The sequence below is a fragment of the Varanus komodoensis genome, unplaced genomic scaffold, assembly GCF_004798865.1.
Source record: "Varanus komodoensis strain SLA01 unplaced genomic scaffold, ASM479886v1 scaffold126, whole genome shotgun sequence".
Lineage (NCBI taxonomy): Eukaryota > Metazoa > Chordata > Lepidosauria > Squamata > Varanidae > Varanus > Varanus komodoensis.
In genome coordinates, this window is record NW_025335363.1 from 169,893 (window position 1) to 193,519 (window position 23,627).

Genomic DNA, 23,627 nt, shown 5'->3' on the forward strand with positions numbered 1-23,627 from the left:
TTTTATCTTCAAAACCAGATTAGAAAAAGATTGTTCCTGGCAAAAGAGCGAAAGTGTAAATTAAGCTTACAAGGCATTACCCTGTTCAGAAAATCATGCTTAACTTCATTGAGTTAAAGTGCTTTAAATGACAATTCATTCTGTATGTCAAATTTTAAAGCACAGTGTGACAGCTTGCTGTTCTACAAGCTTGGGAGTAATGCTTTATTTCCATCTTCAGTCTAAATATTAATAACATGTTATTGTCTACGTTTTTATTGTCATTGTTTCTTGGTTTAATGTCATGCTTTGATGCCTTTATAGTGTATCTCCCTGAACAGCTGGTAGTTAGAGGATGCAATTTAGAAATCAAATGAAAGAAGGAATAAATAGAACATGCATACCAGCAGCAGCAAAAAGTGGAACCTTGAAAACATGTGTGAAATGTTTTGTATTTCCTGAATCTTTGAGGAGGAAAAGAACTTAGAGTTTCTCTGCTTTCACAGTTGAATGGGAGAACAGACACCGGTTCTTTAGCCTCCCCATTGCCTTGCTCATGTCCCGGTTCCTCAGCGTATATATAATTGGGTTGAGGGAAGGCACAATCAATGTGTAGAACACAGAGGCCACCTTGTCCATGTGAGACCTAGAGAAAGGCACCAAGTACACAAAGATGCAGGGCACAAAGCTGATGAAGACCACAATCAAATGGGAGCTACAGGTGGACAGGGCCTTCCCTCCGCTCTCCCTGAAGTGACCTCGAAGGCTGGCAACTATGACGCCATAGGAGGCTAGCAAGGCAAGAAAGCAGACAAGGGAAAGCAGGCCGCTATTGGCCACCACAAGGAGCTCTGTGGCGTACGTATCAGCACAGGCCAACTTGATCACCTGTGGCAGGTCACAGTGAAAGTTGTCCAGCTGATTTGGACCACAGAATGGTAGTCGGAGAAGCAAAACCATCTGGGTGGTGGTATGAATGAGTCCTCCAGCCCAACAGGATGTCAGGAGCCTGATGCAATGTGGGCGGTTCATGATGGTCATGTAGGTCAATGGGTGGCAGATGGCCATATAGCGGTCATAGGCCATGAGGGTGACAAGGAGCATCTCCGAGCCCCCAATAAAGTGGATGAAGAAGATCTGGACCATGCAGCCCACAAACGTAATGGTCCTGCTGTAGCTGATCAGGTCGGTCAACAGTTTGGGTGTAGCCACCGAGCCTAAGGCAATATCGAAGATGGACAGGTTGGCCAGGAAAAAGTACATGGGGGACTGGTGGAGGTGGGGCTCTCCATGCACAGTCACCACAATGAGCAGGTTGCCCACCAGAACTGTTGCATAAGCAGCCAAAACCAACACAAAGAGAAGGAGCTGGATAGAACGGGAGCTGGAATGGCCCAGGAAGATGAATTCTGTGACAGCAGAAACATTGGTGGGGATGGTGGAATCTGATGGAAGAAAGAACAGGGCATCCATGAATTCAGGGTGTGACTTTAAAAAGGGGTAAATCTTAGAAGGAAATCATCACTCTTATTGTCCCATGTTTGAAATGCATAATGTATGTTTAATGTACACAATATGTTAGAACCACAAATGCAGGGATGGTCAGAAGGCACTGGTTTCCAGCCTTCCAGGATACTTTAATGACTAAGGCAGATATCCTTGAGCAATGGAATTTCAAAGAGAAAGATCACCATTGCATTGGTGGTGATATCAAAATGAGATTCCACTCAATTTCCTGTGGTTTAACAGAAGCGAAAGATGTTGTCGTTGTTGTTGTAAATGGCACTGCATATCTCATTTGGATCACTGAGCCCTTGAACTGAGTGCAGCTGCTTCTGAGTAAACACACATTCAATAAGTTGCTCTGAAAATGTCACAGTTTCATCTTGCTCTCCTAGGGGATTTGTCTCACTTTAAGGGCTGGCTCACAACATTTTGTAGCAAGTGAAGCAAGAACATCAAGTGTGGGTTCTAAAATAACCCAACAGCATCACCATTGAGCTCCATGTAAACAGAGCAAGTCCACAATTCAATTAAGTATCTTTAGATGCATTCAGCCCCTTATCTTATGGTGGTTTGAGCCTTTTTTCTGAGAAAGCTCTCTACAAAAATGAATAAATATGAATTATTGTCTCCCACACAACGCAAATCCTCACTGACACCTTGGCATGGCCCATTATCACATTCAAAGCCTCTGAGAAGGGAAGCATGCTTAGCTTCCATAGATCTCCACTGAGAATCCAAAGAGTTCCTTCCAAGCAAACTCCTGCTTTCACCTGGTTAAGTTTTCAGTACCTTCATTGTTGGCCAACATCAGTGTTTCTCAGGATAGCAGGGTCCTCTCCTAAGGTTGCTGAATGGCGGTGATGGTCCTGCAAGGGAGTAAGAAAAGATGGCAACACAAGTATTGATGGAAAAGTAAAGCTGAGCAGGGAAAAATGTGGGCCTTGCCTGCCTTCAGGAGAAGTCCTATCATGTTCTTACCATCCTACTTAGGGAAGCAAAGAAAAATTCAGCCAAAAATAAAAACCACAAAGCCTAGACTAGGCTATATGGCCAGAGAGGCCCCTTCCAACTTGCTCTGTTTCTATGTCTCTTGTGGTGGCTTAAAGCAGGGACGGGAAAATTACAGATCTGGATCTACTGACAGTTCTGTACTGTAGCATAAACTCACAGAGCCATTGAATTTCAGAATCAGAAGGTCATCTGGTCCACCGCTTCCTCAATACAGGATCTACAAGGAGGAATACAGTCACAGCAGCTGGCCAGCCAGTCTCTGCTTAACGATATGGTATGAACAAGAATCTACCACCACTGTTCCACTGTCAAACAGCCAATACTATTAGGGCATTTCTCCTAAAATTTCACTGATAACCTGGTATCTGCTAGTTTCCCCCTCTGGAGCAAAAGAGTGAATCTGCCCCATCTTCTGCATGGCTGACCTTCCAATATTGGAAGAAAAATCCTGGTTCCCCTTCGTCTTCTCTTCTCCAGGCTAAACTTTCCCTTCATTCCTCATAAGTCACGGCTTCCAGTAACGCTATTGCTAAATAGGTTAGTAAGAGTTCCTGATTTCTTCTTGTTTGACAATAGCAACAAAACAAACTTCTTTCAAATGCACTTTAGGCTGCCAAAAGCAAGCAAACTGTGAATGTATGTGTGAAAGGATGCTGAAATTAATTCTGGAACAAAAAGCAATTTCTCGATCTAAGTATGTGCTCAGAGGAACTCTGTTCCTGAAATCTAAGTGTATCTCTCCACATCAGCCACTGTTTTTCTCTAGTTGATGGACTTCAGAATTATAGTAGAAATATGAAGTAGTTCCCACAATCCTGTTCCCCCCATGTTAGGGACTAAGAGAGACAACATGGTACAGTGGTTAGAGTGGGGCCAGGGAAAACAAAGTTTAAATTCCTATTTGTCCAGTCTTCCTTGGGGCTAGTCACTCAATCTCGCTCAGTCTCTCTGCCAAACTTACATCACAGTTTATTACAACGATAAAAGGGAAAGAGGGCAATATATTATCCTGAACCTCTCAGAGGGAGAGCTAAAGTGTCGCAAATAAATGTCATTAACTGTGGCATAAACGTTTGAAAGGCAAAGCCAGATCCATCAGGAGATGGAGGATTAAGATGAGGGTGGAATTTTACCTACCCTGCTCCCTACTAAAGCTCCGAATGGATTTCTGAAATCTGGAATCCCACTGGTATGCTGGACTTACTTTCCTTCAGAGGCAGGAGCACAACCTGGAAACCTTTCATCCAAAGAAGTGAATTCAATTTTGCAGCTTTACCTTTCTTCTGACCTTGCAGTTGTGACAACTCCAGCAGATGTTCTGAAGAAGAATGTGGCTTATTGTGTCCCGAAGTTCATGTGGGATTTTTCAGTTGCTCATGAACATACCTTAAGGGAATAGGAGGTCACAGACACATATTCCCAATCAAGGAGAGATAATTGCTGGATTCTAGAGGTAGGGCTAAGAGAAATAGGACAATTAAGTACATACAAAATGCATCTAATGCTGTAATCTCATAAAACAGGGATGAGGAATGTGTGACCCTCCACATGCTGGTGGGTTCCTTTCATCCTCTTTCACCATTGACCCTGCTGGCTTGGACTGATGGGAATTGAAACCCACTTATATCTGGTGGGCCACACATTCATACACACCTACTTGGGACTGACTAACACTGACCTCAGTGGGACTTGCTTAAGAGTAACCATAGTGTATCCTTGGATGAACATGAGGGAAGAATCAACGGGTTCTCCTAAAAGTTCATTTGCTCACAAAAACAAATGAACAAAGCAAAATAGCTTTCATAGGTAGTATACAGTTGCAATGGAAGATGCAGAGTTAAATCAAGAGATTTTGCTTCCTGTTGTGAAGGGAAAGATGGCACCTAACCACCTTCATTCTACCTACAGAACAGGACTGGCACCTGAAGCATCAAGACCTGTGAAGGGACAGCATCTTCCATGGCACCTTAGGGCAACAGGCTAGTTTTGTGGGTGCAGAGCAGTTATCCTAGGAGACCAGGCATTGGTGCCAGTTCAGATACTGGCCCAAGTTCCTGGCTTTCTTGTTGCTTCTCTTCAAGTGGTCCAGAATGCTGTGGCCAGACCATTGACTGGGTCTGGTTACAGGAAGCACACCGTTCCCTTGCTCAAGAGCTTCACTGGCTACTGGTCATTTCTGGGCAGATTTCCAAGCACTGGTTATGACCTAGAGAGCTGCACACTGCTTTGGACCAGTCTGCCTCCTCCCATATAAGCCTGCTTAGATCTTAAGATCCTCAGGAGATGCTCTTCTTTGAGACCTCCACCTTGAGAAGCATGCTTGGTGGCAACATGCAAGAGGTCCTTCTTGGTAGCCCCTTCCTGGCTGGGGAACTCCCTGACCAGAGGACTGAGGTTTGTTCCCTCTCTGCTGATCTCCAGCCAACAGGCAGATACTGCTTAATTCAAGGCTCTTAGGATGAAAATGGCTCTTTTGAGCTGCTTCTACATTGTTGTGGCGCTGTTCATTTTGATTTAAAAATTATTTTAATGTATTCACTAAAGGGGTATAACCATCTTGGAAACCTCAAAGGGTTGAACCAAGACCCTAGGCAGGCTGGATCTGGCTTCCAGGATAGGCTTGAAATTACAGGTCAAAGATAGTCAAAACAGGATTTCCGGTTCTCAGAGGGTGGGACTCCAGCGTCATGCCTAGCTCTTGACTGCTGCCCTATTACTGAAGAAGGTGATATAAAAAATACAAGCATATTTGCAGAATATTTTCAACATTTTGAATTTTGACTTCCCCTTTTTAATAAGAGTATGCCCATTTCTGGAGATGACCAAATTCTACAAAGATGAGAAACACTAGAATGGGTTCTAGAGAAGACCTAAATGCAGCCCTCAACCATTTGTGTCCATGGTTTTTCTGCTATGTATGGCCTCAGGTTCAAAGATTTCACCTTATTCTGTTACATCTAGCATTCATTGGCAGTGGATTCCGAGTTCTCCCTGACAGATCCATAGGCAAATGAAAGCAGGATCAAGCAAATAGTGGGAAACTTTCCAGATTTCCCACAGATCAACCATTTCAGCATATTGTTGCTTCATACAAGGAGAAAGAATTCTCCATATGTGGCAAACTCTGGTCCACATTGGACCCAGAAGAAGATTCTAGGAGGTCTTCCAGATATTACTTGGAAATGTGAATGGGAAGTCTATATGCTATGCTAGTCATGAAGTCACATCCAACCCATCATGACCCCATGGACAACATTCCTCCAGGCTCTCCTGTCCTCCGGAGTCCACCTAAGCTCACACCGATGGCATCAGTGACTCCATCTAGCCACCTCATTCTCTGCCAGCCCCTTCTTCTTTTGCTGTCAATTGTTCCCAGCATCAGGCTCTTCTCCAGGGAGTCCTTCCTTCTCATTAGGTGGCCAAAGTATTTGAGTTTCATCTTCAGTATCTGGCCTCCTAAAGAGCAGTCAGGGTTGACCTCCTCTAGGACTGACTGGTTTGATCGCCTTGCAGTGCAAGGGACTCACAGGAGTCTCCTCCAGCACCACAATCCAAAGGCCTCAATTCTTTGGTGCTTAGCCTTATCCTAATTCTAGAACCTAAACCCAGCTTTTTCATCTGTCCCTTTTGGAAAACTGAGAACACTTGGCCACATATTCTGCTTTATAGAAGACAGTACTCTTTTTTGGAGAGTTATTTACAGTCCTCTCTTTGAAGGTGCTCCCTATTTGATGGAATTAAGTTGGGGTTGAAGTCAAGAACATAAGGAGGGAGGGACAGGAAAGGACCTTGGAGTTGCAGTTCCACAGTTCATAGCTGGTTAGCCCTCTGAGTAAAAACACTGGTCATTCTTCTCTACTAAGGTGAGACATTGTATATCTACTTAAATAGTGGCCATTATTTCTGAATTTGCACCTTTATTTCTCAATGCACACCTATATTTGTACATTTGAATATGCAAATGTTATACATATTTGTATCTAATTTGACCTCTTCTTTGGTGATATATTTCTACGTTTTGGTGATGTGTAAAACAAAGCCTGTGTAAATTGCTAATTCTCCAGTAGGGTAGATGATGGGGTCTCCAAGGAGAACTTGTTTTGATGGAAACAGGTCTATCCACAATAGACCAGTTCTCAAGGTCCCTTCATTTCATGGATAAAAGCTTCAGCAAACATCTATTTAAAATGATGCAAACTTCATATAGAAACCACAAGCAGCATGCCCAAGTGTGGGCTACAGCAAAATCTGTCTTCTGTCCATGAAATCTTTGAATTCAGGATATGATCCATGGAGTAATATATGCATTTCAGATGCTGAGAGTAGGTCTGCGTCGTCTCCTGGCTTGCTGAAGCAGGTCATTGTGTCCCATTAGGGTACACAAACACTGGATTATTATTAGAGGCAAATAGGTGATGTTCAAATTTTAGAAGACTGGGTTTGCTAAACTGCCTAGCTCTGAAGAACAGACTGCAAGATACTGGTACTTTTTGCTTCCCAGAACAGGCAGAAGGAAACCCACAGCCTACCAGTATACCTCACTGGTTCATTTCTGAGGGATCAATAATTTCTAAGATCTGTTGGTTGCTGGGATTTATCCCAAACGGTTCTGAACCAAGTGGAGTCATGGTTAATCCAAATGGGATTTGTAATTGTTCTGAGCAAGAGATCCTAATGAGGAAAATTTAGCACAGATTAGCAGTTCCAGAAATCTTAAGAGAACTTAAGTGTGCATCATAGCTTTGTGAATGTGAAACAACTGAACGGGTCTAGTAAAAACAAGCTTGCCAAGTAATGTTGGAGTCTGCTAACCCTTGGTCTGAGCCAACATGCCTATTGATAGACACTTGTGGGGAGGGAATCAATCCCATCTGGGTACTGGTTTAAGTGATCTGGAAGTTAGTACCTACCAACCAATCAAGAGATAATTTTACAAGCAGGACTGACCTAAGTGTCAACTGCAAATTTTGTATGGAAATCAACTTGTAACACATCAACAGACGCTTCACCCAATTCAGGCATCAGACATGGTGGCTTAGATCACTACTCAACACAGGAAGGCTGCCTCTTCTTTACTGGCTGATCCTGGGTAGTCCAGATGGAGCTGCCCAATGGGACCATGGGACCGGAATTCATCCTGCTAGGCTTCAGAGTTGGACAAGAGGGTTGCTTGCTCCTTCTCCTTTTCTTCACAGCTGTCTACACCATTACTCAGGCTGAGAACATCTCCATCATCCTGCTAATAGTTCAAGATGCCCATCTGGCCCACCATCCTATGTACATCCTACTGGGTAACTTTTCCTGGCTGGAGATATGTTATGTGAGTGCCACTGTGCCACGGATGCTCTTTGACTTGTCCTTCCCTGGTGGAGTCATCTCCTTCCATGCTTGCTTCCTTCAGTTTTATGTCTTCTTCTCCCTTGGCATTACTGAATGCTTCTTTCTCTCTGCCATGGCTTTGGATCGATACTTGGCCATCTGCCATCCTCTGCGCTACCCACAAATCATGTCCCAAGATGCTTGCTATACACTAGTGGCTGCTTGCTGGATCATTGGCTTTGTATGGTATGCTGGACCAGTGCTTTTGATCTCCAGGTTGTCCTTCTGTGGCTCCAGAGTCATTGATCACTTTGTGTGTGATCCTGGCCCCATTCTAGCCCTTGCTTGCCCCCCACTTGGGTATATACCACACTTCTGCCAGATCTCCATAGCTTCTGTGGTTTTGGCCACCTTCCTCTTCATTCTGGTCTCCTATGCATGCGTGTGTTTTACTCTTGTGAAAACCTCTAGGAACTGCATCAAGGGGTTCTCCACAGTTACTTCTCACTTAACTGTGGTGATGCTTTTCTATGGTTCTGTTGTGGCTATGTATGTAGGACCCAGTGGGGGAAACCATGCTGAGATCACAAAGGTGGTGACTCTTTTCTATTCTGCCATTACCCCACTGCTTAACCCCCTGATCTACTGCTTCAGGAACAATCAAGTGAAAGAAGCATTTGCCAGGTTCTTGAGAAGAAAGAGGGTGATGTAGGAAAATGGAGGGATCTCTATGTCTTTCTTGGATAGGAGTTACCAGTAGGGTGGAACGAGTGAGGTTGCTTGAGTGGTTGGAATATTTGTTTAATTTGTCTGGTGTGCAAAAACACACCTGTAAGGATGCCACTGCCAGAGATGATCATATGAGATTACATCCCATATACATATGACAGGACTTGGAATATATTAGTGGATCTGTCCTTCTACTCCTTCAAGAATTCCTCCTCAGAAAAGGAACCTGACGTACTTGGCTTATTTTGGCTCCCCTGAGGAAGTGTCAGAAGCAAACAGTGAGGAAAAATGCAAGCTAGGGTTGAACAAAGAGGCAAGGACCTATCTCTTCCCCCTCCCTGGGATCACTTGTACCACAAGCAGGATATAGGAAGACCAGCCAGCTCTCAAGAACTCTGCTACATTAAGCAAAGAACACAAGTTGTCCTCTCACAGGTGAAGTGCCTGGCTAAAAGCTGAAATGCCTTAATTATGTTGCAACAGGGAGTGTTGGTGAAATCCAGGCATTTTCTGCTGAAAAGCTCACAAGCTCGCTGAAGAGGTTGCTGGAGAACGTCTACTCCTGCTTTTGAGCCCACATACCTTGCTCCTCTGCTCCTGCATGCTTTGCTCTAAATGATTCCCATGTTATCTTCAATTATACCATGCTCCACACATAATAGATGTTGGATTTGCTAGGCTTGTTAGCTTCAACTTCGGACTGTTTGACTATTCTTCTGCCTCTCCCCTGGAAACTCCATGAAGGTACTTAAGCAACCTTTGCTATCTGCTCACTACAAACTTACTAATTTGACTAAGGTCTCAGCCTGACCACCACTTGGGCGTCAGGCTGAGCGTTAAGAGGCCAACTCTTCTTCAGTCCCTCTTTGGGTTTCCTTGCCCCTTGGCAACTAAGTTGCATTGAATTTGTATGAAAGTCACTGTGCTCCTTTGATTATACGAATAAAAGCTAATACAGGAAAAATGTTAGGAATGTGGGAAATCCACGGGGTGGTGGGGAGAAGTGTCAAAATCTAACAGACTGGATTTGGCCTGCCTAGCCAGCATTGGCACTGATTCACTCTAGCATAAACCAAGCCAGCACAGTTTTTGCTCTTAATGTGGGCTGCAAATTCTGTCTTTTTTTAAAAGGCAAAAATATGTGCAAACTGCAGCCTCAATTTGTGCAGGTTGTGAATGTGTTTTAGACAAATTGCACACATTGCAGCTGTATTTGCACAAATTTCCCTGCCTATCTTTTAAAAATGCAAATCATCCCATTTTAAAACTGAAAACCACACAAATGTACACTCACTTAGATCTCAAGTGAGCGAGGGGCACTGAAGTCAATCACGGGGAAGGAGGTCAAATTTTTCTGCCTTGCCTGTCCCTCTGTCCAGTTTTTCAGGCATTTCAATTGTTTTCAGTCCCATTTTGAATTTCATCAGTTATCTTTAGTACAGAGCTAAGCACTATAATTATGCTTTTAAAGCCTCATTCGTCCCTACTGGCAGCTTTATTATTATTATTACAAATCTCTGATGGTAACACATTCCATAATAGGGGTTCCAGCACAGAAAACGACCTGCTTCTTGCAACCTCCCTCTAAATTTTCTTAGGGGGAGGAGTTCATAGCAGGGCCTCCATTGAGAACCTCAAACAATGAGCAGGAATATATGGAGTAAGGCATGCCCTAAGATAATGTGGTCTCAAGCCACATGGGAAAAAGCTAAAATAGAACTGCAAAATTGTTCAGGACAAGAGCATGTAGGTTTGCACTTAGGTGCTTTCTTTTCACATGGGCTGCATGCATATTCATGAGTAAGCAATTAAGTTCTCATCTTTTATCAAACACATCTGCTTAAAAGCATATTTTGGCAAACATTGCACATATATTTAAAAAAAGCACATAGAGTCTGAGTGTAATTATTTTTATTGCATTTTTTTCATTTTATGGAATACAGAAAACACACAAATTGGAGATCGGCAAACCTGACCAGAGTTGTGAACAGCATATCTAAGATATTCCAAGTCCTACTTTGCATAGGACAGTCCTCTCTTTTAATGGCTGACTGAGGACAATCCCTTATTCAGCAGTGTCCTCTCTTTTATCCAAGTCGAATTTCAAGATGATGACTCTGAGGAAGAGAGCACAGGGCTCTTGAAATGGCCCTTTGGGGCTTCGTGCCTGGCCAGGGTGGACTGAGCAGGTGCCTGGGGAGAATGGAGAAATTTCTGTCAAGGGGACATCACTGCACTCCTCTATTTCACATGCTCAGTTGTTATTCATAGGTCATAATGTAGGAAAACACACAGTGTTCCCTTTTGCAGTGGAACCGTCTGCCATATCTGGGACCACATGGCATCAAAACCAAAGGAAAGGAGTCCAGTAAGCACATGACATGATGCAAAGCTACTGGCAGAAGGCTTTATTTCACCTTTAAAGTGTTGTATTGTGAAAGCAGAGATGTGCGGCAGTTGACTTATGAAACACAAGCAATGTTTTCAAGGAACGAAGGAAGGAAGGACAGACAGGCGGATGGAACTTCACCACCACCACAGCACTGGAACTGCCTCAGGGAGACAGTACTCATGATTATTTTGTCATTTTCCAATTTGCATGCCAAATGTGATTTGCGTACTACATCTGGATAGTGATAGCTGTAATCACAAGACTTGACATTATTTAAATTTGGCCCTTCTGCTTTTACAGTTTCAGAGTTTCCTTCACTGTTGGAAAAGCTCCTCAAGGGTGATCAGAGATACAAAGGCACGATCCCATTTTATAAATACTGACTATAGGTGCATATATGTGATTCCCAGCTTCTTAAGCAGAAATGGAATAGGGAATCAGATCGTCCTCCCTTTACCTGGCCAATGGAAGGCTGTTTTCATACCAGTGCCAGAAGCATCCTTGGCTTTGCAGCTGTGTGCTATTCAGGATGATGGGTTTTGTGCTTTGTGGACTCAGCAATGTGTCTCTTTACTAAGGCTTTGTCTAAATCAGCTGAAAGTAAACTAAAGCTAATTCTTCCCTTACCCATATGCTTGGGCAATGCCAAATAGCTGCCTCTTTTAGGGGAGAAGCCACAATACAGATAAGATTTGCATAGGAAAGCTTTTTCAATACTTACAGATTCACACATTCCCTGCAATTGCTTACCTGTTGCTTGGAAGATAGCACAAGGTCAACACAAATGGATTTTGCACACCCTTTTGAATGTAGAGGACTGCTTTGCAGACTGGAAAGACAACAGTCACCTCCCACAACAAAATGGACTGAGGACCGAATGGTGTTTCCTACAGTTGAGTAGTGGTGGCACTGAAATATCCGAAAATGCATAAATATATTGATATGTGGCCCGGCTTTCGTAAACTTTTCTTGACATTGTGTTTTATTTTTTACATTTTGTATTGTTAAACCATCCCGAGACTTTGGTAAGGGGATGATCTAGAAAAGGTTCAAATACATAAATAAAAATAAAGCTAATGAATAACTTCTTTTCTTGATAGTGGTATTCTCATATATACATATGTGTATCCTATGTAAAAATATCCATCCATTTTCAAATTAAGGTTTAGGTAAGGAAATTGTATTGTTATGCTTTTGTTTTGCTAAAATGCACAAGAAAAAGTATCTGGGAAACAAAAGGCAGTGCCTGAATTGTAAGCCCATGAACCAGAGGCTGTGTTTTCAAAAAACCCCATGCAGCCACAGCCACAGCCACGTCTTAAATCATCAAAGAAAACAGATGAGGCTTCAGTCCAAGATGCACGTCCCTTGGAGTAAGCTCTATGGATCGTACCGGCATGGAGTGTACAATCCCCACAGCCCATTGTTGGAACCGTGCTAAGCCTTGTGGCTCACTGGTGTCAGGTTGTGTATTCAAGCACTGTGTGGGGTATAATAATCCTAATATCAACAAAACGATAATGATAATACAGATCATAATAACCTTAATAACCCCTCATGTCTATCCTCTCTCTCTTCCTTTCTCTATGCATGACTGTGTGTGCCTGACATTTTACAAGAATCTATCAGCATTTCCTTCTTCCCCCATTCCCCTTCCCCTTCCCTCCTTGAGGGTGGCATCCATTTACCTTCTCACCCCAGTGCCCATTGCCTTGGAAATTCACAGCTTGGTAAATGATGAGTTCCCATTTCTCCACCTCAGCAGGGGTCCAAAAGAGTTGCTGCTGTTTTTCCTAACCAATAGAAAACTCTGGCCACCTCTCGGTATTTGTGATGGAAGGATGAAGTCCTTTGAGTCTTACGCTAGTGTTCCCCTGTAGGACTGATGGACTGAAGGGCATGAAGGACCTTCCTGTGTGCTTGGCAGAAGAGTTTCTGAAGCAGATTCCACGCACATGAGGGCAAGCCAGAACTTCAGTGCCACTGGTTAGTCTTGGCTGCTTTTTAATCATTCCCTGAAGTGAGCCTAGGGAATGTGTCTCTCCATAGTAAAAGCACCACACTTTTCCAGAGGAACGGCATCTCAAGGTGGGGAGGTCTGCACCAGATCTCCCCATGACCTCACTATGTTTCTTGGATCCTGTGCCACAGGGAACTGCATTTCAGACAAGACTTTTATAGAGAAACTCACAGAATTTTCTGGATGACATCATCTCCCTGCTGTCATCCTCCCACCTTTCCTACATTATTGGAAGCCCATCTCCTCCTTAATGCATAGAGCATTTTCATATTAAGAGGGTGTGAACTTGTACCATGTTTCTTGAGTTAATTCATATTGTTGAATTCTCCCTTTCTTTCCAAGCAATGAGCAGTTCTAGGGACAGCACTATTAGATTGTTTTCTTTGAAGGAGGATGCAGGGAGAGGAACGATGTGGCTCTTGTACTAGCTGATTTATGTAGACACCCATAAGGATGTCCTAAGGGGGAAAACAGATGCCCCCTTTTCTAAGCCTGGGGTCCTGGTCCAGCCAAGGGATCCTCCTTTAGCTTCAAGGGTATTCAGAAAGAAGCAAAACCACTTGTGTCAGAACTAAGATAGCTCTTATGAAATAGATGTTGCTTGGATAAGCAAATGTATTTTATTTGCAATTGGTTTAATAATTAAAGAACCATATTATTTTTAATATGTTCATTAAATAGAATAGGAAATGTGGGTGCAGATGACTAATGCATAAGTAAAAGAAACTTATACTCTCCTTCCCTTTGGCTCATTGGCTTCCTGAATGGTTTGGGGTTACCTGATTCAGATGTGATGGAGAAACACTGCTGGGGAGCCCTTTAGCTCAGACCACCCAAGGATCTCTCCTGAGGGTCTCTCAGATTTATCAAATTCTGTTAGGACAAGACAGAGTCCTGTGACACATGGCAATTCTACCGACAAAGGACAAAGACAGAGACATCCCATGTTATTCCCTGGAACTGCACCCACAAGTAAGAGTCATACCATTGTAAAATAAAACCTTCAGTCTTCTAACTCATGGAGGAGTTGCATCCCATAGAATTCAGAAAAATCTTGCAGACAAGGTTACCCTATAAACAGAGCTTCTACTTTATTTATTACTTACATAATGTCTAGTCCAATAAGCTTGCTCAGATAACATTTCACCAATACTGCACTTAATCTTGTACAATAGCTTTCAAAACAAGATTTCTCTTGTAGCGTTTGTTGATATGCAACTAGGTTGCCATGAGGCCAATGGGCAACCAAGACAAGTATTTCCAGAAGAAATCTGCTAGGCTAGCTTCTCCTTCTCCTTCTCCTTCTCCTTCTCCTTCTCCTTCTCCTTCTGTGGAATGAGCTGCCTAGGGAGATGGTGGGCTCTCCCACACTAGAGACATTTGAAAAGAAACTGGACAGTCATCTGAGTGGGATGGTGTAACATTATTGTCTTGCAAAAACAGGGGGTTGGACTTAATGGCCTTCATGGTCCCTTCCAACTCTACTATTTTATGATTCTATGATTCTCTGCCTCATCTCGCCTCGCCTCGCCTCGCCTCCCTTTCCTTTCCTTTCCTTTCCTTTCCTTTCCTTTCCTTTCCTTTCCTTTCCTTTCCTTTTTTGAATCTCCTAAATGGGTATATTGGTTTCATTATTTTCAATACACTTAGACCCCCTCTTCCTCCACAAAACTGAACTTCAGGGTAACATAGAGTGACAAAACACATCAACAGAAAAATCAGCACAATTTGTATTCATTTATAATGTCTGGGTTTGATTATAAGTTTTCCTCCTTCCTTTTTATATTGCCACTTTTATTCCTCAGCAACTGTCCATGGTCTCCCTTACCTGACCATACCTCCCACATTAGATCGGGGCTGGGGGTGGGGTGGAAGGGAGGGTCATTAGTACAGAAGGTGCAAGCTTAGTGATCTCTGACTGGTCTTCTTGACTCCTTCCCTTCAAAGCAGCACCCAGTTTCTCCTCAGCCACACCGCCAATGTCTCTTTCTCTTGCCAGGGAGTTGCTAGGCAACCTGAAAGGGCCTCATATTGTCCTTCCTTGGCTCAGATTTGGGGCATCTAAAACATGGAGAGGAGAGAGCACCTCCTACTCAATTCTGAATATTGTTCTTTTCTTTCTTTACCATCTTTGATTTGTGTTTTGGTCTCTTATTGACTCCCTCCTTTTTAAGCACTTACCTTTCTTCTTGGAAGCCTGACCTGTTTCCTCAAAAACCTGGTCAATGCCTTTTTCACCTGATCATTCCTCAGGCAATAGATAATGGGATTGAGAAAAGGTGTAATGGCAGTATAAAAGAGGGTCACTACCTTAGTGATCTCCGCCTGACTTTCTCCACTTGGGGCTAAGTACATCCCTGCCACTGAGCCATAGAAAAGAGTGACCACCACAAGGTGGAAAGATATGGTAGAGAAGGCCTTCCAACGGCTGCCTTGGTAAGAGCCCCTCACGAGGGTGAAAACCACACCAGAGTAGGAGAGTACTACAAGGAAGACATTGCCTAAAACAAGAGTATCCATAAATATCTGGCAGAGAAGAGGAACATTTCCTAGTGGAGGGCAGGCCAAGGAAAGGATTGGACCAGGATCACACAAGAAGTGGTTGATGATATTAGGACCACAGAAGGACAAGTTGAAGATCAAAACCACAGGGATTGGGTACCACAAGAAGCCAAGAAGCCAACAAGCAGACACCAGGAGGGAGCAGGCTTTTGGGGACATGATCTGTGGGTAGTGCAAAGAATGGCAGATGGCCACGTATCGGTCGAAAGCCATAGCTGAAAGGAAGAAGCACTCGGTAGCACCAAGAGAGAAGAAGATGTAGAACTGGAGGAAGCAGTCAGAGAAGGAGATGCTCCCACCAGAGGAAGCCAAGTCGAAGAGCATACGAGGCACGGTGGCACTCATGTAGCACATCTCCAGCCAGGAGAAGTTTCCCAGAAGTATGTACATGGGCTGCTGAGCCAAATGGGCATCCAGAAACACCAGTGTGATGATGGTTGTGTTCTCCAGCAAAGTGAGCATGTAAAGGATGGTGAAAAAGATGAGCAGGAGGAACCGTTTCTGCTCCCCGATTTCAAAGCCCAGCAAAATGAATTCCTCAATTGCAGTCACATTGGTTAACTCCATCTAGAATCACACAAAACAATTGAAATCTTGTATCATAATGAGTTAGAAGCATGATAGATAGGCAGGCAAGCAGGCAGGCAGGCAGGTAGACAGATGCATTTTCCTGCTTTCATTTTCCAGAGCAAAGTCATGTCACTCTCTGGCTGTAAAAGCACCACATTCCTGTGGCACCTTAAAGGGGAAAAATGTTCTGGCATAAGCTTTTGTGGACTGCAGCCCAGTTCATCAAATGCAAGGAATGTCCATGAGAGTTTTAGGGTGATGCATACTTCAGTGGTGCTGAAGAATTGGCAACAGTGGATTCAGAAGGACTTCTGCATGTAATTTAATTACCTTCTCATTATGCTTGTTACAGTTCTTCCCCCACATACACCTGTACCACATATAATCTGAATCTTCCCAGAATGCAACATGCATTGAATGAAGTGGGCTATGGTTCACATGCGTGAACATGTCTCAGCTTTTAGAACATCAAAAATCCCAGATTTCATGCCGACCCTACAGAAATAGAGAAGACTCCCCATTATGGATGTTTCTCAAGAGTGGGCAGAACTACATGCTTGGCCAGATATGAGCCACGACAGGAACAACCATCATGCTCAAATCATGCACCAGTTGCAATTCGCACAGATTACAGAGAGATATGCAAATTTGCAAAGATTTGCAGCTGCAAATTTGCAAAGATTTCAAGCTATTTCACAGAGGCCAATACAACCCCAGCTCAGCCCATCATTGGGTGGAAATTGTATTGGAAGTTCATCAGGCACAAATGAAAGCATTTTCCTGAGTCACACATCCCTTTGCTCATCCTTGCATGATCGTCACCCTCTAAAGCAGAAGGCCTGCTCTCATCATTACCTTTCCTGGTCCTCAACCTTGCTTCTCCTGGGCTAACCCACATAGCCTGAAGTATGCAATTCTGCCTACCCTTGGAAGCTAAGCAGGGTCAGACCTGGCTGAAACCAGGATGGGTGACTTCAGTGTTGTGACCCACTCAGAGACCTTCAGCTACAGGCAGTACACAAATGTGGTGATGAGGCAGATTTGCCAACATGCCAGAAACATTCTTGTCCCTGCTCTCCTTTTGCCACATGACTCTCCTTTGCTTTGGTTCCCATAATACCCATCACAGTACCTTGGCAGGATCAGAGCACTGATGCATCCAGAGGAAGGCTCAGCACCGGTTCTGTGCCAGGACACATGAAGAAGGGTGCTGTGATTTGAGTGCACTGCAGGATGGAGGGAAAGGAGGGCCCACAGGAACATATTAACAGCTTTGTGCATGTGTGTCTTTGCAGACTAGAGACTCCGTGCTACTGACTGCAGATTGAATTATCATCAGCTAAAAAGAACTGCCAGGCCAGTACCTCTCAGGAATATTGCCATGCTCCACAGAATAACATCCCTGGGGATCCAGGATTGTCTCAGCTGCCATGCAGGGCCTCTCTTTTCCAGACTGCTGCCTCTTTCAAATGTCAAGTAGCCATTTTTGCATCATCAAGAAAGAGTACATGCACTTGCATAGAATTTTCATAGGATAATTTCTGTGCAATCGAGACAGGCTTAATATGATTTAGATCAGGGTGTCCAACCCATGGCCCACGGACCACATGCAGCCCAGGATGGCTCTGAATGCAGCCTACCATAAAATCATAAACTTACTTCAAACATTGAGTTTTTTTTGTGATTTCTTTTTGAACTCAGTTGTGCAGTTCTCGGGCATGAACTTTGTAGATGACAATGCCATGTCGCAACATCACGTTAAATAAATGTACACAGGCTATTTGTATGCATGGTGGTGGCAGATATCATGACAATTATGCACAGACCTTGTTTTTGGCTCATCAGCTTTTGTTAGTGTTTGTGTTTTTAATGTGCATCCCAAGACAATTTTTTCTTCTTCCAATGCAGCCCAGAGAAACAAAAAGGTTAGACACCCCTGATGTATACAGAAATGTAGCATATCTTCTCTTAGTCAAGAAGATGGCAATCAAGCAACCTGTGCCTCCCCCATCTGCTGTCCTTGCAGAGATCTGTGAGGAATCCACTGGGTTCCCTGGGTTTGGGAATCCACTGGGTTCCCTGGGCTCAGCTCCCCGGAGTCCAGTGCACTTTGCAGCAGCCCAGAATCTGGACATGCACATCGTGGGCATGTCATGAGCGGAGCTGTCCAGAGACAGGGGTCAGACTAGATGGCCTGGGAGCCCCTTCTGACTCACTCCGTTTCTATGTTTCTATCTTTCTATGTTACTTGTAAAACAAACAGAAATGCAGTGTTTATATGTTGATGCTGCATCTTCTCTTGCGCTTTCATTAGAAGGAAAGAAAATCCATCAGTGCCACCCCAGGAATGCTAGGATTACATACAATGTACTTTATTCATTTATTATCATGATGAATAAATGGATGAAATCTGGTTTTGGAACAGGTGTCTAAGAAGCGATACACAGTTGCATCAGAAGTGCATCCCTAGAAGGACAGGCTTTTGCAGCATGCCCTGCTCCTTCTTCAATGGGTTCTGAGAGGCCACGAGGGAGAAGCACTGTCATGTAAAACTTCTTGCTGCACAGTTTTTTTATTTTGTTTTACAGTGGAGCTGCAGATCCCAGAAACGGGCAAAACCCAGCACACCTGGGATCCCACCTCTGCACTTTGAGGCTCCCCAGATGGCCACATGCCCCCTTCCCTGGAACCCACTCTCCTTTCTAAGTTTTGTGCAGTTGTTTTGCTAAGCTGAAAGGCTGCAAAGCCCACCTTAAGGTTCAGCTGCTTTCAGCAAGAACTTTGCAATAGAACAGACTGTTCTTTTGGGCATTTCTTCTCTGGCTGGTTTTGATTGCAGTCTTGCCTCTTTTGCCTTCCTCACCTCCCACCACTGGAATGACCCTGGAAGCTACCCCATGATGGAAAATGACCCTCAGGCTGAGAAAGACCCAACACTCCTGTTTTATCAAGACCCTAAGATTTGCTAAATGTTACACTCAGATTAAACACATCTCCACCTCAGCCTGCAGCCCTATCATCTAAATTTCCATAATTATAGAATTACAGAATCATACAATCATACAATAGTAGGGTCATTAGTGGCCAAGAAGGCCATTGAATCCAACCCATTCCTGGTTCAGGACACCAAGTTACACCATCCCACTCAAGGGTTATGCAAAACCACAATCTCATATTTGATCTCTTGGAAAGGACCAGGACTCAAACTGCTACTAGGACTCAAATATTCCCCAGGTACTCACTCACTCCCTGTTCTTCCAAATCTCTCCTCATTCCAAATGGCAACATGCTGTTTTCTGTCTCATTTCCCACATGCAGTTGCGCACACAGCATTACACACACCACTATCTCCCTCCTCTCTTTTGGGGAACAGGACACAACCACCTTTCCCCAGCTCTACTGATGTTCCCAATGCTGCCACACTAAGTCCCAAACACATAAAGGCTCAGTTTCAGATGACAAAACTTGAATATGCTATCTTTTCAGTGCTGTTGATCCCATTTTTCCCCTTCTTGCTTCCCTCCTTATGGAACTGTCACCTTTGATATCAATAATCTTTCTAATCTCCTCAGCAACCTGCCCAGTGCCTCCTTCACCTGATCATTCCTCAGACAATAGATCATGGGGTTGAGAAAAGGCGTGATGGCAGTGTAAATAACTGTAACCCTTTTCATGATTTCTGTCTGGTTTTCTCCACCAGGGATCAGATACATAGCACCAACGGTGCCATAGAAAAGGGTCACAACTATTATATGGAGTGACACGGTGGAGAAGGTCTTCCTATGACTGCTTCTGCTGGAAGATTTCATCAGCGTGAAAATTACAATGCCATATGAGAGCACAACAAGGAGGACATTGCCTAAAAACAGAATATTCATTAATACTTTGCAGAGAAGGGGAATGATTCCAAGTGGAGGACAGGCGAGGGATAGAATGGGCCAGGGATCACACATAAAATGGTCAATGACATTGCGTCCACAGAAGGACAAGCTGGAGATCAAGAACACAAGGATGGGGTACCACAAGAAGCCAAGAAGCCAACAAGCAGACACCAAGACCGAGCAGGCTTTTGGGGACATGATCTGTGGGTAGCGCAGTGGGTGGCAGATGGCCACGTATCGATCGAAAGCCATGGCTGAAAGGAAGAAGCATTCAGTGCTGCCAAGAGAGAAGAAGATGTAGAACTGGAGGAAGCAGTCAGAGAAGGAGATGCTCCCACCAGGGGAAGCCAAGTCGAAGAGCATACGAGGCACGGTGGCACTCACATAGCACATCTCCAGCCAGGAAAAGTTGCTCAGCAGGATGTACATGGGCTGCTGGGCCAAGTGGGCATCCAGGAATAACAGTGTGATGATGGCGCCATTCTCCGCTAAAGTGAGCGCATAAAGGATGCTGAAAAAGATGAGGAGCAAGACTCTCTTCTGCTGTCCAACCTCAAATCCCAACAAAATGAAGTTCTGGACCACAGTCCGGTTGGCCAGCTCCATCTGGAATCATTTCACTGAATCAGGATTACGTTCCGCAAGGAGGCATGTATTACATGATATACCAAAAAGTCATTTTCTGCAGAAGGCAAAGATAAGGAGACACGGTGCTTTCAAAAGTGCTGTGAAGAAGGCACTCCTTCCACCCAGGTCTTGCAGCACAAGTGACTAATCCTCAGATCTCGCTATATTACTAATGATGTGTTACCTATTAGATATAAAAGAGAAGATGAATAAATGCACTTCATAAAATAAATACTTCAGGGCAAGATGTCTCTGAAAATATGGAGTAGTCTTGCTGTGAACAGCATATCTAAGTTATTCCAAGTCCTACTTTGCATAGGACAGTCCTCTCTTTTAATGGCTGTCTGAGGACAATCCCTTATTTAGCAGTGTCCTCTCTTTTATCCAAGTCATATTTCAAGATGATGACTCTGAGGAAGAGAGCACAGGGCTCTTGAAGTGGCCCTTTGGGGCTTCGTGCCTGGCCAGGGTGGACTGAGCAGGTGCCTGGGGAGAATGGAGACATTTCTGTCAAGGGGACATCACTGTACTCCTCTATTTCACATGCTCAGTTGTTATTTGTAGATCATAATGTAGGAAAACACACAGTGTTCATCATCTGAAAACGCATAACTACATGGTCTGACTTTCTTAAAGCTAATGAATAACTTCTTTTCTTGAGAGTGGCATTCTCATATATACATTTGAGTATCCTCCATAAAATATCTATCCATTATTAAATTCAGGTTTAGGTAAGGAAATTGTATTGTTATGCTTTTGTTTTGCTAAAATGCACAAGAAAAAGTATCTGAGAAACAAAAGCCAGTGCCTGAATTGTAAGCCCACGAACCAGAGGCTGTGTTTTCAAAAAACCTCATGCAGCCACAGCCGGGTATTAAATCATCAAAGAAAACAGATGAGGCTTCAGTCCAAGATGCACGTCCCTTGGAGTAAGCTCTATGGATCGTACCGGCATGGAGTGCACAATCCCCACAGCCCATTGTTGGAACTGTGCTAAGCTTTGTGGCTCACTGGTGTCAGGTTGTGTAGTCAAGCACTGTGTGGGGTATAATAATCCTAATAACAAAAGAGTAATGATAATACAGATCATAATAATCCCTCCCTCCTTCTCCTTGAGTCTCCCTTGTCTTCAAAACAGCCCTCATTACTGTATCTTGGAGGAATCACAGCACTAATCAATCCAGCAAACCGCTCATCAGATGGGATGCATCAGAATATTCAAGGGGGATGCTATGCCATTGCATGATTGTGGTGCTCACCTGTAGGACTGATGGAGGGAAGGATGGGCAGGTTGTGTGCTTAGTGGAAGATAGAATCACCCTGGTGAGGGGGAAACCAGGGCAGATGTGCCACTGAGTTGTTCCTTGGACTGCAGTTTTAATTGATGTGAGAATGGGCCTTGGGAAAATTTCTCTTGAGAGCAATACCTTTCTGCACTGAAGCAGCATCTCTCAGGAGACGGGATTCTACTCATGCTGAAATTTCTCAGAAGACATTTTGCAAATACAATTTCTGCCAATGTCTCCTGCCCCATCTGAAAAATGAGACCATTTTGACCAATGCTTTCTAAATACCCAGGGGAAGGGATGCCTGTGTGTATATCTCTGTGTTGCTTCTACCATTTTTCCCTACACTGCCCTGCAAAATGGCAAAGCAACTGGCAGAACAGGAGGTCTGTTCTGGGATGGCTCAGATGGCATTTTGTTGCCCAAGGCATGGCAGCAACAGACACACACTCACAAATTCAGACCATGGTGCAAGAAACTTCAGCAGGTCAAGTAATTCTTTTTTAATTTTTTCTGTTATTTTAGTAACACTACCATTTGAGAAGAAAAAAGAAAAATAATAAAGAAAAATAATAAAGAAAATCTAGGAGGAAACACCAAGGATCTCAAACAAATACTAAACACAGCAACATCTACCAAAAAATTTGCTGTAAGTCAGTAATCATTATTCTGACTACTGAGTCACTTTTGGGGGGGTGGGGGAAGAAATTTAAAATTTCATTGCAATTTCTGCTAAAGCCAGCATTACATTAACAGATCACATCTCCTAGGAAAACATGCATCTCTGACTCTCCCAAATAAGTTTTAAGGATTTATTAGAAAGAGATAGAGATGTGTGTTTTCTTGCACTGTTATTACAGGAGAACAATAATAAGGAAATGTGAACTCTCAGAGGCAATTCTTAAATGACTTGTCAAGGCCATCTAAAATCTCTCACCCAACTGCATCTGCTTTCCAAGTACTGAAGAACAAGGATGACTCCCAAAGGTTTTGTTTTCTTTAAGAAAAAAGACAATGCCACTGCAAAAGGTTGCATAGCTATTTTAGAAAAGGCCTTCCCACACTTATCTTGGCCACAGGACACCATCAGGGAAAACACACAATGCTGTACAAAAGCACAATGAAAAAGACATTAACTAAAAACAAGAATGAGTGTGACAAGATGGCAGAAAATTAAATACTGTACACATAAAGCAGATCATTTTTTTAAAGGGCTGCAAGGAAAAAGCAGCTGAAGGTGCCCAAGTGGAGAAGATGGAGAACTGGAGGAAGCAGGCATGGAAAATAGATATCCTGTTAGACATCAAATTTAAAAGTCTGCATAGAAGCATCTGATATTGCAAGTGTGCATCTATTTTCATTCATGTGTTCCTTCTTTTCTTCTTGGAGCATGTAAAAGTTTGCTCAAGGTTGTCCTATTTAATTTTTTAAAAAATATCATCTGTTTTACTGCATTGATCATTCTTTTATGGCATCATCATCCCCATCTGGCACAAAATTTCCTCCAATGGGATAGTATGTTGAACTAGTTTGTAGATTGTGTCCTGGTCCTTGGTGGAAGAGTATGTCTGGTAACCTTTCCCCCGAGATTGCTTTCCCAGTTTAGGAGATGTTCATCCAGATTGTCCCATCCAGATCATTAACAAGGGAATGTCACTCTTGCCCGACTTGAAAGGATATATTCCATCTCTTCAAATGGGTGGTTTCATTTTTTTATTTGCTTAATTATTCTTAATTAACAGCAT

At 43.5% G+C, this 23,627-nt stretch overlaps 4 protein-coding genes across 4 annotated transcripts; 1 reads left to right on the plus strand and 3 right to left on the minus strand.

The window, feature by feature from the left end:
• Nucleotides 1–462: 462 nt before the first annotated feature.
• On the minus strand, nt 463–1,452 carry LOC123019472 (olfactory receptor 4Q3-like). Its single transcript, XM_044422382.1, has one exon. It carries the CDS (start codon nt 1,450–1,452, stop codon nt 463–465), a length of 990 nt encoding a protein of 329 aa, XP_044278317.1.
• Nucleotides 1,453–7,594: 6,142 nt separating this feature from the next.
• On the plus strand, nt 7,595–8,527 carry LOC123019492 (olfactory receptor 11G2-like). The gene has a single exon (XM_044422405.1). The coding sequence runs from the start codon at nt 7,595–7,597 to the stop codon at nt 8,525–8,527; it is 933 nt and encodes a 310-aa protein (XP_044278340.1).
• Nucleotides 8,528–13,832: 5,305 nt separating this feature from the next.
• Nucleotides 13,833–16,085, minus strand: LOC123019473 (olfactory receptor 11H6-like). Its single transcript, XM_044422383.1, has 2 exons — nt 15,138–16,085; nt 13,833–13,868 (listed from the first exon to the last, which is right to left on the minus strand). Exons 1-2 carry the CDS (start codon nt 16,083–16,085, stop codon nt 13,833–13,835), a joined length of 984 nt encoding a protein of 327 aa, XP_044278318.1.
• Nucleotides 16,086–19,612: 3,527 nt separating this feature from the next.
• On the minus strand, nt 19,613–20,575 carry LOC123019474 (olfactory receptor 11H6-like). Its single transcript, XM_044422384.1, has one exon. The coding sequence runs from the start codon at nt 20,573–20,575 to the stop codon at nt 19,613–19,615; it is 963 nt and encodes a 320-aa protein (XP_044278319.1).
• Between the last annotated feature and the right edge of the window lie 3,052 nt (nt 20,576–23,627).